Source organism: Mus caroli, unplaced genomic scaffold (genome assembly GCF_978045245.1).
Source record: "Mus caroli unplaced genomic scaffold, Mus_caroli_1 scaffold_12, whole genome shotgun sequence".
Lineage (NCBI taxonomy): Eukaryota > Metazoa > Chordata > Mammalia > Rodentia > Muridae > Mus > Mus caroli.
Window position 1 is genome coordinate 66,474,496 of NW_028227267.1, and position 18,908 is coordinate 66,493,403.

The 18,908-nt window shown below is 43.8% G+C and overlaps 1 protein-coding gene across 1 annotated transcript in view; it reads right to left on the reverse strand.

Moving 5' to 3' along the window:
• Nucleotides 1–849: 849 nt before the first annotated feature.
• The window catches only part of Piwil2 (piwi like RNA-mediated gene silencing 2), a 57,387-nt gene continuing 39,328 nt past the window's right edge, over nucleotides 850–18,908 (reverse strand). The window contains exons 20-23 of the mRNA XM_021182115.3: nucleotides 18,418–18,523; nucleotides 6,257–6,510; nucleotides 5,336–5,443; nucleotides 850–3,074 (exon numbers count right to left, since the gene is read on the reverse strand). Of these exons, the coding sequence (XP_021037774.1) occupies nucleotides 2,918–3,074; nucleotides 5,336–5,443; nucleotides 6,257–6,510; nucleotides 18,418–18,523 (625 nt within the window). The 3' untranslated portion in view covers nucleotides 850–2,917. The remainder of the gene's footprint in view (nucleotides 3,075–5,335; nucleotides 5,444–6,256; nucleotides 6,511–18,417; nucleotides 18,524–18,908) is intronic.

Here is an 18,908-nt window from a genome sequence, read left to right on the forward strand (position 1 = left end):
CCTCCACAGTGACACACTTCTTCCAACAAGGCCACATCTCCTCCAATAAGGACACCTCCTAATAGTGCCACTCCCTATGGCCAAGCATACAAACACATGAGTCTATGGGGGTCATTCCTATTCAAACCACCACAAAACCCTGTCTCAGAAAACATTCCTTCATCCAGCAAGCTATCTTACTGGTGTACTTTTTTTTGAGATAGGGTCTCATGTCTGAAGCCTGGCCTCAAACTCAATATATAGTCAAAGGTGACCTAGAACTCCTTATCCTCCTGACTCTGCCTCCCAAGTGTTGGACCTTGAGGCCTGACCTACATTTCCCTGCCTCCCTACATATTATAAATGTAACTTAAAAAAAAATTCTTAATGGTAAGAGAGGTCACTTGTGGAGAAAGCTTACTGGTTCTTTCTTGAGCTAACAGTAACTGTTAAGACAGACTGACAAAGGGAGAGATGTCTCAGCAGTCAAGAACACTGGCTGCTCTTCCAGAGGACCCAGGATCAATTTCTAATACTCACATGGCAGCTTATAGCTGCCTGTAACTCCAGTTTCAGAGGATCTGACACCTTCATGCAAGCATACATGCAGGCAAAACACCAGTGCACATGAAATAAAAATAAATAAATTGATTTTAAAAATAGAAAGAAAAGAAAGCTAACAAGCCAGGTGGTGTTGGCACACAGCTTTGATTCCAGCACTTGGGAGGCAGAAACAGGTGGACCTCTGAGTTTGAGGCCAGCCTGGACTACATTCTACATAGTGAGTTCCAGGTCAACTAGGGCTACACAGAGAAACCCTGCCTTGAAAAATCAATCAATCAATCAATCAATCAATAAAATAAGTAAGTAATTATATTTATTTTTTATCACCCTGATGAAAATATACTAGTGGAGAATATTCTCTTAGTAAGCTGGTGAGGGTTCTTATTTCCCCAAAGCCCCAAATGATTCAAACACATACACAAACTTACATGCATTGATATGCAGGCCTCCCAGTTTGCTCAGGGTGAAATCACTTTGCTCCCAATGGTGCTGCCCCTGACATGCACAATAATAAAGGAATAACTCTAACTTTTGCTTCTCTTTGAAGGAAAAGCCACTTAATAAACAAACTATATTCTTTCAGACACAACTATACACATACATTGTTTTTATTTTACACCACAGGGCCCAATTGTTTGGCCCTGAAACTGAACAACAAGGCATAGAAAAACAAGGCAGAGAAAGTACATTCTGGCATTATGGTCGAGTATCTGTTCTACCTAAAGAGAAAAGGAGTGCTAGGAACAGCAACTTCTAAAGACAAATTCAAAAGACTTCCAGAGAAATCCACAAAGTGGAACTTAAAGACTCGTTTTTTCAGTCTGTTCTGTTTAATTCTATGGCTTTTACATTTCAGGACTCGGCCTGGCCTTGGTCATAGACTCCAAAAGCCAGGAGTGAGTTTGAGGACCCTAACCCTGATCCCTCCCCAACCTCTGGGTGGTACAGCAAACTAAAGGCTTCCCTGGACAATGTTGTCTTCGAGCCCAGGCCTGGCCTGTCTGAGTGAGGGCTGACACTGACTCCCACAGCCCCCGCTGCTCCTCAGGACTTCACACTGAGGCTCTCCTAGCACACTGTTATTTAAAATGACTATTTTTACTCAGTCCCCTGCCATCCATCCACCACACCAAAACATAGATACATACACATTTGAAAAGGTTAAGTAAAATTAGCTTTTAAAGCCCAGTAAAGCAAGGGATGGCCCACTTAAGCCTGAAGAAACTTGAAGATTCTGAAACAGAAGGAAAGAAATAACACAGAAAACCAGTGCTTCCCCCAAATACTGAAGCCCAGAGGCCCTAGGAAAACTTCCTACATGTCTAGACTCAGGTGAGACTATCACATTTTCCCAAGCCAACTTTGGGAAGCCTGAAACTTGGGGATTTTGAAAATTTCCAAGCAACACCAGCCCACAGCTGGAAGAGACTCTTGCGTAATCATCTCATTTACAGACTTTTGCAGAAAAGACTACACTCCACCCAGAATGTTCCTAAGTCTGCTGAATCCTTTCCATGTGTTCTAATTGAATTTATTCAAGATTAGTCACAAAGAACAAAAGTGTGTGTGCGCACACATGCGTGTGTCAGTCGGGCTGCAGGAAAGCAATCTGATGATGGCTGCAAATAACCAAAAGGACCAGAAAAGCAGCTCCAGCCAGACTCTCGGGAAGTCAGACTCACAGCCCTGGGTCAGGTGGGCTCACACGCCCGACTGTACCCTACACTGATTTTTCTACATGTTTTTCACACATGCAGACAGCTGCACAGTAACTCTCCTTTAAGATGTCTGCAATGACTTCATGTCACTTCTGCCACCAGAAATAGAATGGTTCTGTAGGCATAACCTCTAAGGAACTGATGCTCAGGCTGCCTTGGGGGCTATTTTTTCCTTGCTTGACTTATTTGGTAGGGGGATTTGACATGCTAAGAACATGTCATCACTGCCCTGTCCACAGCCCCATGCTCGGCTGAGGAGCAGTGCTGACAGCACACATTCCATGAAGGCAGCGGGCAGCGGCTACCTACAAACTTGCTTCCTTGACCCCAGGCTTTGAGGGGACAGTGGTTTGCTTTTGTTTTTTGAGACAGGGTCTCACTCTGTAATCTTGGCTAGCCTAGAACTCACCATGTAGTCTAGGCTGGCCTTGAACTAAAGATACTTCTGCTTCAGTCTCCCAAGTGCTGGGATAAAAGGCATGTACCACAACACCCTACTATGATATGAGGGTTAAAAGAAGAACAGAAATCTAATTCTACAAGGATGGAGAAAGAGAAAATGCAAACATAAACTTCCACTGCCATTTCTGTTGATTCTGTAAGAAGGAGTTGAGCTGAGTCCAGTTGCTCCTTGCAGCCGGTGTCCAAGTTCCCAGTTACAGGAAGAACAGGTTCTCACACAGCTGGATGGCTGGCTCATGATGCAAAATCTGTCCGGACAGGAAAGCTAGCTTGTGGGCATACTTGCAAGGAGCTGGAACTCGGATGGTACCAGGCCAATTCCAGTACATGTGGCATAGTTTGAAAGTCAACCTAAAGTTAAGAAGAAAATGTGTTATTACTTCTACCTCCACCTAGGGGTGGGAAGGATTTCACTCTCTTGGGGATACAACACACAGCACTCCTACCAACAGACTGGGGGATTCTGGGAAACCTACTGTTGCTTTTCAGGAATTGTTAGTTTTATAATTCTTTCTTTAGTTTGGTTTGGGGTACAGGTTCTCAACTATCTGGCTTATGCTGGCTAGTAACTCCACTAGCCCAGGTGGGCTTTGAGTTGCCAGTGATCTTCCTGCCTCAGCCTCTCAAGTGCTGGAACTGTAGGTGTGAGCCACTAGGTCTGTCCGAGAGAGAAACCATTATTTTTCATCTGGAATTGTTTCTATTTTCACATATGCCAAAGGATGGGTAAAGTAAGTCAGCACCAGTGTGATGGTATCCAGAGGACCCCAGTTTGGTTCCCAGCAACCATAAGGCAGCTCACAAGCATTTGTAACTCCAGTTCCAGGGGATCTGACACCATTTTCTGACTTCCAACAAGTACTAAACACACATGTGGTATACATATATGCATGCAGGCAAAACGCCATACGTGTAAAATACAATAAAATCAGAAAAAGCCACAAAGGAAAAGGCTATAAGAGGGCATTTACCAGTCTATTGGGTCTATACATGATAATTGTGGTAGTATGCCATAGTCATTTGCAGCGGTTATCCTTCTTTCCATCTGGCTAGTGACCCAGCTAGGTTTTTGTTTGTTTGGTTGGTTGGTTTTAGTTTTTCCAGACAGGGTTTCTCTGTGTAGTCCTGGTTGTCCTGGAACTCACTCGGTAGACCAGGCTGGCCTTGAACTCAGAAATCTGCCTGCCTCTGCCTCCCAAGTGCTGGGATTAAAGGCATGCACCACCACTGCCAGGCTTATCTACCCAGCTAGGTTTTTGAGACAAGGTCTTATTATGAAGCAGTGACTGGCCTGGAATTAACTATATCCTTCAGGCTGATGATTCTAGATGTTTCTCTGGCTTCAGCTTCCTGAGTGATAATTTATAAACATGTGCTATCACATGCAGCTGGAGCATGTAGTATGCCCCTGTAAACCTGCTACTTAGAAAGCTAAGAGACCAGCCAGGTGTAGTGGCCTTTAATCCAAGTACTCAGGAGGCAGAGGCAGGCAGGATCTTTGTGAGTTCAAGGCCAGCCTGTAGGGTGAGTTCCAGAACAGCCAGGGCTACACAGAAAAACCCTGTCTCAAAACACAAACAAACAAACAAATGAAACAAAATAAGACAAAACCAGCATGAGCAAGGTAGCAAGATAATTTTTCAAATTATTTCTTTAATGATTTACATATTTTTATTTTATATGCATTGTTCTGCCTACATGTATGTCCTTGTGAAGATGTTTGATTCCTGGGACTGAAATTACAGACAGTTTTTTTTGTTGTTGTTGTTGTTTTGTTTTCTTTTGTTCTGTTTTTTATTGGTTTATTTTTTTGTTTTGTTTTGTTTTGTTTTTTGGTTTTTTGAGTCAGGGTTTCTCTGTGTAACCCTGGCTGTCCTGGAACTCACTCTGTAGTTTCTCTGTACCCTGGCTGGCCTCGAACTCAGAAATCCACTTGCCTCTGCCTCCCAAGTGCTGGGATTAAAGGCATGCACCTCCACTGCCTGGCTGAAATTACAGACAGTTGTAAATTGCCATGCAGGTACTGAAAATTGAACCCAGGTCCTCTAGAAGAGCAGCCAGTGCTTTTAACCAGTGAGCCGTCTCTCCACCCATATAAGACTATTTTTCTAAACTAAATTAACACTAACACTTTATGATGAACAGCAATGAAGACTGCTGGTCATCCTTATCTTCTCAAAGCTCTTCGAATGTTTTTAATGTAAAAGCAGGATTACAGATTATTCCTCAAAACATACCACCATTATCAAGATCTGGGAGTGGCAAGGGATAAAATATTGGTCTAGGGAGCTGGCTCAGTTGGTAAACAAGCATGGGGACCTGAATTCAGTCCCAGCAACAACTTGGGGTGATCTTGTAATCGTAACACAGGAAATGGAGACCTTGTCTAATTTGAGTTCTAGATCCCAGTAAGAAATATTATCTCAATAAACCAAGGTAAGCAGCTGCTAAGACACTTGATATTGACCTCAGCCTCAATACCAATGCACATGTGCACACACACATACATACACATACATGAAAGGAGAAAAATATGTTGAAGGAAATTGACTAGTGACTTAGCTATTAGTCAGGATAAACAGCAAGAACAAGCATACTTCTGATGGACTCACCTCTGCATGTGATCAGGGCTCAGATTTGCAGTGTTCAGAACACAGATGTAGTGTGTAGGTATGCCACAGCCCTGTCGCACATGATGGGCAAGAAGGTAGAAATCCACCCTATCAAGAAAGAGCACCAACTCTGAGATGACTGGAAGGCATTCTGAGATCGCTGTAGCCCCATCATGCAAGGCTCAGAAAGGAAAATGACAAAGTCAATACATATACACTGGGGTGTGTGTGTGTGTGTCTCATGGATATAATCTCAGTACTGGGGAGGCTGAGGAGGAGGTTATGTATCTGTTGAGGGCAGCCTGCGCTACATAGAGAGTTTGGGAGGTATGGTATAGGTTACATGAGACCCTACCTCAAAAGTTAGAAAGGAGAGGGAATATACCTAAAAAGTAAAAACTTTGTTATTTTTTTTTAATTTTTTATTTATTTATTTATTTTTTTTTAGCATAAAGAGCGTTTATTGCTAGAACACAGAGCTACAAGTCAACAATGGAAGATGATGAATCTCAGGCATTCAAAGGTTCTGTTAGCAGTGCCATGCTTGTTGGCTCACAGAGAGGGTGTGTCTGGCTGAGAGCAAAACTTTGTTATTTAAAAAAAAAAAAAAAAAAAAGAGGGCTCTGGACACAGTTTAATGGTAGACATGGTAATGTCTGACATTTACCAGGCACAAGGTTCAATCCCCAGTGACAAAATATGTGTGCATGTAGTTGTGAACTTGTGTGTGTGTGCGTATCTGTGGTTGATGAGGGGAGCCCATAGTCACACTAAGCTCCACCACTGGGCTCAGCCAAAGCTTGCTTTTCTTTGAGACAAATATGAGGATTCCATTCCACACCTGTCCAGGAATCTCCAGGCAACAGACAACGTCTCCAGCTTACTCTTCTGCAGCTGAGGGTCCCTGTTTGGCCTACTTACCACTCACAGCTGGTTATGGTGTGATCAACCACAGTCCCGGGGGACGGGGTTACGAAGTGATCAGGAGCTGCAAGGTACAGATTGGTGCTGATTTTCTTCTGAACTACGAACACCACCATCTTGGGGTGGTAGTTATCAAAGGCTTCAAAGCACTTCTGCAGCTGAGGGATCTCGTAGTTGGCAACTGTCTTTAGCTGGCCATCAGACACTCCATCTCGGTACACCACAATTTTCTCTGGGAGACAATGGTTCACCTGAAATGACACATGGAGGAGGTGACTCCAGGGCTACAGTGAACCAAGCTCACACTCATCCTGCGGGATGGAGACTTGGCGGTTGGGAACTCTAGCACAAGCTCCAGAATACATGACAGCCAAGCATGCCAAAGCTTGTTAACAACCATCTCTAGATTTGCTCAGAGCAGCAAACAGGCCTAAAGCAGCCACAGTGCTGCCATAAAGCAGGAAAGCAAGTCATGGCAGATATAAGTCACATGCTCACTACCTACCCTCAAACAGAGTGTACAACATTTAAAGGTAATAGCAGGAGCCAGACGTGGTTGTACACACTTGCAATGCCAGCACTGAAAAGTCTGAGACAGGAGGATCACCATAATTTCTAGGGTACAGGCCATATAAATCTTGTCCCAGAAAAAAAAGGAAGGAAAGAGGAAGGAATAGAGGAATCAAGGACTCAATTGTTTTTTACAGATAGTGTCCATGAATCAGTGGCTATTTGACTTGGATTTAATGCTGACAACTGTCCAGGAAAAGAACCTAGAAATGTTACAGAAAGTCTAACACTGCAGTTTTCAACTTGTGGGTTATGACCACTCTGGGGGGGTCAAATGACCCTTTCACAGAAGTCCCATATCAGATATTCTCCATATCAGATATTTACATTATGATTCACAACAGTAGCAAAATAAAGTTATAAAGTCACAACAAAAATATTTTGTATTGTTTTGTTTTTGCTTTTTGAGACAGGGTTTCTCTGTGTAGCCCTGGCTGTCCTGGAACTCACTCTGTAGACCAGGCTGGCCTCGAACTCAGAAATCCTCCTGCCTCTGCCTCCCGAGTGCTGGGATTAAAGGTGTGCACCACCACGCCCGGCCAAAAATAATTTTATGGTTGGTTATCACAATATGAGGAACTTATTAAAGGGTTGCAGCATTAGGACAGTTGAGAACCACTTGTTTAACACATGAATATATGCTCAGATTTTGACATATAAGTAACATCCAAAGTTATCTTCTGAGCCAGCAGAATATTAAGTCCATTTATGAGAAGAAAGTAAGCGGGTTCTCACTACCTTAGCTAAGGATGCATTTGGTTCCATTTTAAGTTAGAAATCCTCTCAAAACTGATTTGCTTGGGTTCAGTTCTGATTACAGGTTAATATACTCAAGTTCTAGGTCCTTGTCCCTTTCTGAGGCCAGCATAGGCTGCACAATAAATTTGTGGTTAGCCTAGGCTATGGGGCAAAATCTGGCCTCAAACATCCTCCCTCCAGCTATCTTTTAAAAGTTTTAGTTCAAGCTGGGTGTATTGGGGTGCATGCTGTTAGCCCCAGCACTCTAAAGGCAGAGTACCTAAATACAGAAGCAAGTGTACCTCTGAGTTCAAGACCAAATTGTCTACATAATGAGTTCCAGATCAGTCAGGGCTATAGAGTGAGACCCTATTTCCAAAACAAAACAAAACAACAACAAAACAATAAATGTCCTCTTTTCTGAGATACCGCAAATATTTCAACATTTACAAACATCTTTACTGTCATTGGAGCTATTATCTCTTTTCATGGTACTTTTTTTTTTCTGCCTCACATTCCCCTCCTCTTTTGTGGCAGGACTTCAATCCCAGTAACAGACAGTCTTGTATACAAAGTGACCTCAAAGTCTCCAGCCCCTAAATCAGGGTTTCTCAGCCCCAAAGGGCCAGCATTTAGAAATAGGTGAGTGTTCACTGTTAGAGCTGCCCTGTGCTCTGTGGATCAGTGTTTACTGCTGTCCCAAGTCTCTGCCTGTCATAAGTGGAAGTGTTTCTAGATAACTGCCCCAGTAGGGAGTGGAGTGAAAAATTGGAATTCAATTCACCTGTCGTGTTTTCTGCCACCACTTTGGTGTTTAGCCTATGCTAACATGTCAGTGAGTGTTTGGCATCTGACTATGTCAGCTTCCAGCCAAACTGAAAGACCGGCTTCTAGCTATGGACACAATGTAACCCTAGGCAACAATGTTAAAATTCTCTGGGTCACCTAGTCTGTCCTTACTTCCTAAGCTATAAACGGATAGTCAGGGAAGAAGGGTTACTATATAAGGCCAATCATAAGCCTAGAAGGTAACTGTTAAATGTATATTGTAGAGCCCGTGATGCTCTGGACACATGCACACTAAATGGCAGTGGAGGCCTGTGCTTACCTATCCTGATGCTCCTGGCATTGGGCACAGTGGGGAAGGTTCAGTGGGCAGTACAGCTGCTGAACTAAATGCTATTTTACATGAAGCTATACTCACTCACAAAATGAACATGCAATGGCCACTAAATATGTGTCATTGCACTGTCTCAGAAAATTGCAAAATTTATTTTGTTTGTCCATTTGGAGACAGGGACTCATCCAGTTAGTGCAGGCTGGCCTCAAACTTAGTTATGTAACTGAAGCTTGCCTAGAACCCTTTTGTTGTTGTTGTTGTTTTTTCGAGACAGGGTTTCTCTGTGTAGCCCTGGCTGTCCTGGAACTCACTCTGTAGACCAGGTTGGCCTCGAACTCAGAAATCTGCCTGCTTCTGCCTCCCAAGTGCTGGGATTAAAGATGTGCGCCACCACTGCCCAGCTGCCTAGAAGTCTTAATCATCCTGTCTCTACCCCTAACTCTCTTGGCTCTGCAAAATTATTTTAATACCATCTAAATACTCATGGAGCTCAGATGAGCCCTGGGAGCCAGAACCATAAAGCAAACATCCCCAGCACCCTGAAAACACTGTCATAGAGAAGTAAGACAAGATGGGCACAAGCTCAGCTGTTCAGTGCTTACCCAGCATTCACGAAGCCCTGGGTTCCATCTCAAGCACCAGATAAAATAAAAACCAGGTGTAGTGGTGCATGCCTGTAATCCCAGAACTCAAGAAATGGAGGGAGAAGGGTCAAACGTTCAAGGCCAGTCTCAGCTACACAGTGATTTTAGGGGCTAGCCAACATTACCTGAGAACCTATTTCAAAAATAATAAAAGAAAAAATAAACTGCTAAGGGAATGGAAGTGTATAAGGGGGAAGACCATGTCAGGGCATACAGAATATAGGTGACAGACAATTCAGGCAGCCAGAGTGGAAAGTATTAGGTGAGCAGCACTAAGGCTAGGCTGTGGCTGTAAGAGGCATGATGCTGAAGAGAGACCAAATGGCCAGCTCTACTTGTAAGGCTCCTCCATTGACAGACTGTAAGAACAAGCTGAAGAGGAGGGAGAGAGGCTGCCAAGTGACCCCTTCAACTTTTAGAGTCCCAAAGACACAGAAGAGCTAAGGATGGCAGCACACACTTATACTCTCAGCATAGGAGAGGCTGAGGCAGGAGGCCATCCAGGGCTAAACAGTAAGACTACAGGTAGGAGAAAAAGAAAAAAGACACAGTAAATCTTCATTCCTGTAGTACTATTAGAAAATTTTAAGTCAGACCTATTTATTGGGACTATTAAAAAATCATTAAATTTTAGTCTCATTGACTTCTAGAGGGAGGAGCTGTCACAGTACACAGTGAACTTGGAAGGTGTCCAGACAAATTCAAGAAGAGAGGAAGGAAGATGAGGTCTGGGAACATTTACTAGGTCAAGAAGAACCAGACAGAGTTGGCTTGGAAGGAGCTCAGGGTGCTCGTTCACCTAGCATGGGTTCCATTTCCAACAGCACAGGAAAGGCTAGACAAGCTGTTGACAATGCTGGGCAAAAGAGGAGCACACAGGAGTCATGTGGATCCCCCACCCCCACCCCCACCCCAGGTAACAATCATTTGCTTAAGGTTACACTGAACCACAAGCCCCTCCCAATTATGTGAGGACAGGGCAAGTGGGATTATAATGCAGAGACAATACTGTCTCACAGGCCACAGGAACTTCCCTGCTTTGCTCTCCAGGATCAGATGTTCATCAGAAACGCCCAGAAGCCAGACACAGCACAGACCACTTTAGTCCCATCAGTTGGGAGGCTAATGCAAGAGGGGATAGGAACCCCACAGGAAGACCAACACAATCAACTAACCTGGACCCTGGGGCTCTCAGAGTCTGAACCACCAACCAAAGAGCATACAGAGGCCTAGGCCTCTCTGTGGGTCCTGAGCAACTGGAGCAGGAGCTATCCCAAAAGCTGTTTACTGAATGTAGGATATATTCTTCTAGCTGGGCTGCCTTGTCTGGCCTCAGTGGGAGAGGTAGCATCTAGCCTCACAGAGACTTGGAGTGCCAGGGTAGGGAGATACCCAGGGAGGCTCCCTCCCACTCAGAGAAGGAGAAGGGGAATGGGAGAAGTATTGTGGGAGGGGCTGACCAGGAGGGGGACAGTGAGCAGGATGTAGAGTGAATAAGTAAAAAATTAAAAATAGTAATAATAATAGTAATAATAGAAAGAAAGAAAGAAAAAAAGAGAGAAAGAGAGAGAGAGAGTGGGAGAAATAAAGAAAGGAAGAAAGAAAGAAAGGAAGGAAGAAAGGAAGGAGAGAGAGAGAAAGAAAGAGAAAAGGCTCAAAGACAGAGTGGGAACATAGTGAGACCCACATAGACACTGTGACTCTACACAAAGCAAAGTAAGTGTAAAGCAGAAAAATACTCCAGTCCCCAGGCTGAGTCAGCCAGAGGCTGAGGCACCTCTGTAGCAATCTCAGTTTGCATTGTCAGAGCTCAGGCCAGAGCTGTTAAATCAAATAACAGGTCAAGTCAGGACCGGGGGCTGAGTCATGAGAGATACAACTGCAGAGGCAGGTGTCCACTCTGTCTGAGTAGGAGGTGACACTGGTGCTCAGACATTAGGAGTAGCCAGGAAGCATACATGGAGACCAGGTAGCTACTTGGACACGAGTTTTAGGAGCTCAATGAACTGGCTATGCTAAACAAGGGGTCTCTGATGGGCTCTGTGGAACCCCTCCTCTCCTGCTGGAGATTAAACCAGTCACTAAACATCGTCCTAAGAGTATCCTGAGATGTTTTCATGAGAAATTTTGACATAAATTACAATGGTACTTTGCAGAGTAAATGATGTGTGGTATTGCAGTAGGCTGTAGTAGTTTTCCAACTCTTTGTTTTTGTGGTTTTGGCTTTTTGAGACAGAGTTTCTCTGGGTTGTCCTAGCTGTCCTGGGACTCACTGCTACTGTATATATTTCTAACTCATAAGTCAAATATAGCCATTTGCAAACATTAAAAGAAAAAAAAAAACCCGGAGTTTTCCTCACTCAAACTTTAGTAATTACCTTTCCTTTGAAATGTCATTTACGCTAATATGCATCGAACTTGGTATTTTTGTTTTTGTGACACAGTCTCATGTAGCTCAGGCTGGTTTCAAATTCTGTACGTACCTGAGCATGACTGACTTCTGATCTGCCCGCTTCCTACTCTTAGCATAGAGTTAAAACATTTTCTTTCTTTCCTTTCTTCTTCCCTCTTCTTCACTAGCAGGGACTGAACCCAGGCCACATGCTGGGCAAGTGTTCTACTTATGAGTTAGGTTCCTGGCCTTCTTTTGACTTTCTGAATCACAATCCCACTAACTCATCCCGATGGCCTTGAATGTACTTGGTAACCCAGGCAGGCCTGGCCCTTTTGGTAATCCTCCAGCCTCACCCTCCTGAGTGCTGGGATTATAGACATGCACCACTTTGCTTGGCCTCTTTTTAGCACTGAGGAAGCTTTTATTGTCTAGCTATGCCAGTCATTTATCCATTTACCCACTGAAGGGCACCCCGGCTGCTTCCAGGTCTCTACATAGTTTATCGTGGGCTCCTATATTTTCGACTTGTTTGAGCAAGATTCCTAGATCATGGGGTGAGATTATGATTAGTTGTGTAATGGCAAACTAAGTATTCTGATGGCTCTAGATTACACCAGCTTCTGTTGTTCCAAGTCCCGGACTGTGTCATTTCCACAATAGAGTAGACCACTGTTACTCTAAGGGCATGGTTGACAATCTTTCTCTATGCTTATTTGCCATCTGGTGACAACCTTTCACATCAATTCTGATCTTCTGTCCATTTGGGAGGAAAGAGAAATGTAGTGAGACTGGGCTTTCCTATGTGTGTAGCCAAACCTTGGCTGGCCTGGTATTTACAAAGGGTGCAAAGGGTGGGGACTGGGGTGGGGGGAGGCTTAAAGCCAAGGGAAAAATCCTTCTACCTTAACCCATGTGCTAGGATTACCGGTGTGAGCCACCATGCCCAACTGTTATGTTCCACCACTTCCCTGATCCCTGGAGCTTGAACATAGGCCAGATTGGACTCCAACATTCAACACAGTCCTCCAAGTTCAGGATTACATAGATTGCAGCCATGAGACATCCAGTGATTTGTATAAAATGCAAAAGCAGCTGGCTGGGTTTTGCATCTTTAGAAAGAGTCACCATTTTTCTTTTCAGTTACATGTATGAGTCTATGTGTCAGGGTGTGTGCATTATTTTAGGTGCCTACAGAGGGCAATTCCAGTTGCCCTGGAACTGGAGTTACAGGTGATTGTGAACCACCTGATTAAGGTGCTGGGAATCAAAGTTAGGAACTGAGTCTCCTATAAGAGCAATGTCAACTTGTAACTATTGAGCTGTCTCTCTAGCCTTTGGGTCTTGCACTCTAAGCATAGGTATATGAGGCACTGTGAGTTAACGTCTGTGAAATAAAGGCTGTGCAAAGATTTATTACTCCTTTTCTGCATGTTTAAGGCCATCTGCTCTAGCAGCATTTGTTGTTGGAGGACTTCAGTTTCCCACTGACTTGCCTCCATTTGTTTATCAAAGGTGCCCTCAGAGTTCAGAAGAGGATGTCAGATCCTCTGAAACTGGAAAGGGATGGTTGTAAATTACCATGTGGGCGCTGGGAACTGGACATGGGTCCTCTGCAGGAGCAGTGAGTGCTCTTGACCACTGAGACATCTCCCCACCCCCAGCTGTTTCCCTTCATTTAGAACTGAACTTCAGACAAAAATCACACATATCACTGCCAACCAGGACTAAAAGTGACAACACTTAGGAGACATAAACCTCAGTTTCTTTTTTTCTTTTTTTTGGTTTTTCGAGACAGGGTTTCTCTGTGTAGCCCTGGCTGTCCTGGCACTCACTTTGTAGACCAGGCTGGCCTCAAACTCAGAAATCCGCCTGCCTCTGCCTCCCGAGTGCTGGTCTTTTTTTCTTTATTGCATCAGTTAGGGCTTCTAAAATAAAGCTGCAATGAACAAAACCTAGAGGGACAGGAAGCTACCTTTGTCTGCAGTGAGCATGGTTATTGCTGTTGTATAACCACAATGTGGCTTTACTAAATAAAGCTATGCAAGTCTAATTCAGAAGGGGACTTCAATCTATGTGATTAAAAACACCACCATCACCTACTCAGGTCCTTCATGAAAAACCTCTACACCATGAGAAACTTAATGCTAGCTGCTTCTCCTCTAAGATGAAGAATAAAATTGTAGTTTCCCCATGACTACTCTTACCCAAGAACCACAAACTAGGTGGCTCCAAACAACAGACATTTGTTATCTCATGGTTTGAAAGTTGCAAGATGAAAGCAAGATGTAAGTAGTGGGCTGAGGCTATAGCTCAGTTAGTAGAGTGCTAACCTAGCATGCACAAGCCCATGTCTGATCCCAGTACTGCATAATGAATGCGTGGTGGTGCACTCCTGGAACCCCTGTGCTTGGGAGGAAGAGGCAAAATGATCAGAAACTCAGCATCGTCCTTGGCTTACACCATCGTCCTTGGCTTACACAGTCAGTTTGTGGCCAGCCTGGAATACATGAAACCCATTTTGTTGTTGCTGTATTTTTTTTTTAAGTTTAGTTTTTGTGTCCGTTGGAGTTTTGCCTGCATGTATGTCCTTGTGAGGGTGTCAGAAGTCCTGGAATGGGAGTTACAGACAGTTGTGAGCTGCCATGTAGGAGATTAAATCACTGAGTCATGTCTGCAGCCTCTGTTGTTGCTGTTTTAAGACAGAATTTTTCTGTGTAGCCCTGGCTGTTCTTGAACTCTTATTCCTTTAACCATTTCTAGCGTCTACCTAGAGTGTCCTTTTCCCATGAACAATGCCGTATTTTAGTTTACTTCAGAGTCAATCTGAAAGGATGGCATCTCTATTTCTCATTTTTCTGCACATTTTTCACCTTCATTAATGGAAATGGACTCTGGATCCAGGGTTGGTGGTCACTGTCTTTCATCACTTTGAAGCCATTCCTTTATATCTTATGGCTTCACTGTTTCTGTTTACAAGTTATCTATTAATCCATTAAAGATATAACCTCTTCTTTGCTCTCCCAATTTATGTGTATCTTTATGCTTATTCCCAGCAAGTTTTTATAATGTGTCTAACTGTATCTTTGCATGTATATACACAAATAGGTACACACACATATTTTATCTCCTGAGATTTGTTGGGCTTTGTGTGTGTGTGTGTGTGTGTGTGTGAGAGAGAGAGAGAGAGAGAGAGAGAGAGAGAGAGAGAGAGAGAGAGAGAGAGAATATGAATGCGAGCAGAGAGCTCAGAGAGAACTGACCAACCAGGTCTCACTAGGAACCCTAGTATAGGCTGGCTAAGTTTGTGCTCAGGACCCTCCTGCATATACCACCTGAGTGTTGGGACTGCAGGGGCACCGTGCGCCTGCCTACTTGCTGGACTTTCTCAACTGATGATTTGGCATCCTCAGTGATTCTTCACGCTGCCTTCTCAGATACTGCTTTGACTCTTGTGAATTTTTGTTGTTTTTTGCTGCCTTTGAACCATTTCTATGCATATTCTGTATTCCAACCCCATGCTCCCCATATCTACTGGCTTTCCTGTTTTGTTTTGTTTGCTTGATTTTAGCTTTTGCATCTCTGTACTTCAATCTGATTACTTTCTTCTTGCCTTTCTTTGCCTGTATTTTAAACCACTGTTATATACTGTTTGGATGGTAGCATCTCTGTCCACCCCCAGGAAATTTCTGACATCCTACCCTTCAGCCTCTCAGAATATGACTCTTATTTTAGATAATGACACAAACACAGAGGTCAGAATGTGTGAAAATCTTTTTACAGGATAAAGAAAGAAGACAAGAGAAATCAGCCCCACTGTCAGCTTCACCTGAAAGTTCTTGCCTCAGGAAATAAGCGTCTGCTCTTTGAGCCCTCCACCCATGATACTTTGTTCTAGCCTCCTTAACATATAACACACACATCTGTGGAATGTGCAATCTCAGTTATTATAGTTTTCACATTGGAAAAATTGTAGATTTCAAAGCTTTCAGTTCATTGTCCAAAGTGTTTTATCTCTTTGAAGATCTTAAGTTGTATTTATTTATTCATTAACTTTATTCTTTTTTAACATTTATTTATTGGGGGTGGGTGGCTCTGTATGTTACAATGTGCTGCTATGATATCTATGTGCATGCGTTGGTGTGGGGTATGCTACAGGAACAGGTTCTCGTCTACCATGGAGGTTCCAGGGATCAAATTCAGATGGTCAGGTTGTTGGCAAGTGACTTTAGCCACTAGGCCATTTGTTGGCCTTCATATGTGTTTTGACTACCCCCTCCCCCAAATACTGATGGACTGTGAAGAGCACTCCTAAAAAGTATTTCAATTATAGAAGGACCTCCAAGAAGACAACAAGAACAGTGGATAAGGTCAGCAGAATCAGTTTTGAGAGAGTCTCACTATGTAGCTGTATAGCCCTGGCTGGCCTTGAACTTGCTATGGTTGCCACGCCCCAACTTATGAGTGCAGGGATGGCTCTGGTGTGTTTAACCTATTCTACTGCTTCCCCTTCCCCACTGCAGCCTTGTCCCCATGGTAACCGAAAATCAGCCAGCGCCATGGGACAGGAAGAAGAGGAAAAATCCCTGAGATTGGGTTCAGAGGCACACACTTGTACTCCAGCACTCGGACAGCTCAGCAGAACAATCCCATAGCCTGGGCCACACAGTGAATGCGAGGCCAGTGGGAGCCTTGAAGCAACTCCACCATTCATTAGCTATTAAGCTATCAGAATAGAGGCATCACAGACTGCATGTAAGCAACACTACAAAGATTATAGAGTGCAATCAACCACCACACCCATGTAAGCAGTGAGCCTCTGAATGCCAAGGCTCAGGTGAGAGCAGGGCTGGCAGTCCTCCACACGCCTTATCATATCTTGGTGCCAGGAAACACAATGTTCTGCCTTCACGAGGAGACAGCTACTCAAGTTCCTTGTGTAGTACTTCCTGATTCAGCCAGTGCATTCCTTCTCCAAGCTGACTATAATCTGTATCCTTTCTTAAAATGGTCCCCAAGCATGGAGAGAACAGCTTTTAGTGGGTTCTTTATCTCTGGTGAATTATCAAAACTGAGCAAGATTTGGGAAACCATACCAAACTTCTGGCTGGTAGGACTTCCAAGTGGGGCAAGCCTGGGCAAAGTAAACTTCATTGTTCAGCCCTAAATTCTTGTTTCAACAATGATATTTCTGAAATTAATATTTGCTAGGAAAAAAACATTAGATATGAATAACAGGAGACAAAAATTTAGGAGACTTTCATTTAGAAAATAAGAAAAAGTAAAAGAAACAAATAAGAGGAACCCATCAAAAAAAAAAAAAAAAAAGAACAGCAAAATGCCCTTGAAGCCAAATGCGGGTACACGCCTTTTATCCAAGCACTTGTGAGGCTAAGGCAGGTAAGATTCTATGAGTTCAACAGTAGCCTGTTGAACATATGGAGTTCCACTACAGCCAGGGGTACACACACAGAGAGAGACCTTGTCTCAAAAAACAAAATCCGGCTGGGCAGTGGTGATGCACGCCTTTAATCCCAGCACTTGGGAAGAGGAGGCAGGAGGATCTCTGAGTTCGAGGCCAGCCTGGTCTACAGAGTGAGTTCCAGGACAGCCAGGGCTACACAGAGAAACCCTGTCTCAAAAAACAAAAACAAAAACAAAATCCAAACACAACAAAAAAACCACAAAGCCCCTGTGAGAGGTCTGGAGTGTAGCTCAGCATAAGGCATTTATCTAGCTTATACTGATAAAGCCCTGAGTCTGATCCCAAATACCACCCAGACAGAGAAGGGTGGGCAATGACATAAATAACACAGCTAAGTTAGCAGAGTGTGACAACCAGTAAACAGCACACAACCCAGAACCTTGAAGACAAGCACAACTTCATTCTTTTAACCAAGAGAGGGAACAGTGAGGGAAAAAAGGAAAAGTGTCACACAAGTCATTGTCAAGTTAGGCCCTAGAAGACAGATAGCTTGCAAGGAAACAGTAGTAAGAAAAGAAATAACAGAACTTGGTGATAAATTACCATATCATTTGGATCTCCTGAAACACACAAATCCATATTGTCCAATATGTGATGGACACTATGAAAATCTTAATTCCATAAGAGACTAACTTCAGTCACATGGAATCATAAATTTCCAATGGCCTACCCGCTACCCACAGTGGCCCTAAGAATAGAAGCCACTTATCACTGCTTTGATGTCTTGGCTTGCACAAAACTCAGAACCTTGTTTGCTTCCTCTTCTAGACCTTGTCTCAGCTTAATGACAGCAATTCACCTGGGGAGCCGTCTTTGACATTATGAACAGTGAATTACAGTCAAGCTTTTGTCCTAAACCAAAATGAAGAGTCAGCAGCTAATGGCAGTCATAAACAGTCGAGGAAATTAATAAGTTTTAATTGCTGAAATTTACTTCCAACCCAGCCAGTAAGGGCATGGGAATTAGGTTTGCAGGCACCAGCTGGTCAAACGGGCAAACCTTTATTACTTATCAAAGCAAGGTGCACTGCTGGGCTCTGCAAGCTGCTGTCCAGAGCAGAAGCCTGAAAGGGATTCTGAGCTCCCTACTAGGCTATGGCTTTCCGACACTATAATGTCCTCCCCTCCTCCCCCATGTCTGATCTCTACTTAAAATTTAAATAGGTGTCCCTTAAAATGTAGTAATATTAGGATTTCTGGTCTCCTCACCTCATAATACTTTTTCAAGGAACCCACCAGGCAGAGCTTCAGGCTGTCCACAATCTCCTGATGGGGCATCTGGAACACCACCCTTGAGTACCACTTGGTGAGTGTGCTAGGCAGGTGAGGAGGAGAAGGAGAGACACAGAGAGAGCACAGTGAGCAGCCACTCCCACACAAAGGCCCGTGCTCTGTTATCCACACACAGGGTCCCTTTCAAATCAACTCAACACATATCATCTACCTGCCAAATGCTCTCTGGGATCAGTACAAACCTAACAACATGAGTTCAATCCCCAAACCATAGGAGGGAAGGGATGAACTGACTCCACAAGTCGTCCTCTGCCCTCCAAACATGTGCCTCCCCTACACCTTCCCCAATGACAACTACATTTCTAAAAAGACTAGTAACACAAGGCACTGGCAGCCTCTGTCCTTGCCAAAGGTGCAGAGTACAGGGAGCAGATTGGTGCCTGTGATGAGTGTCAATCACACTGCAA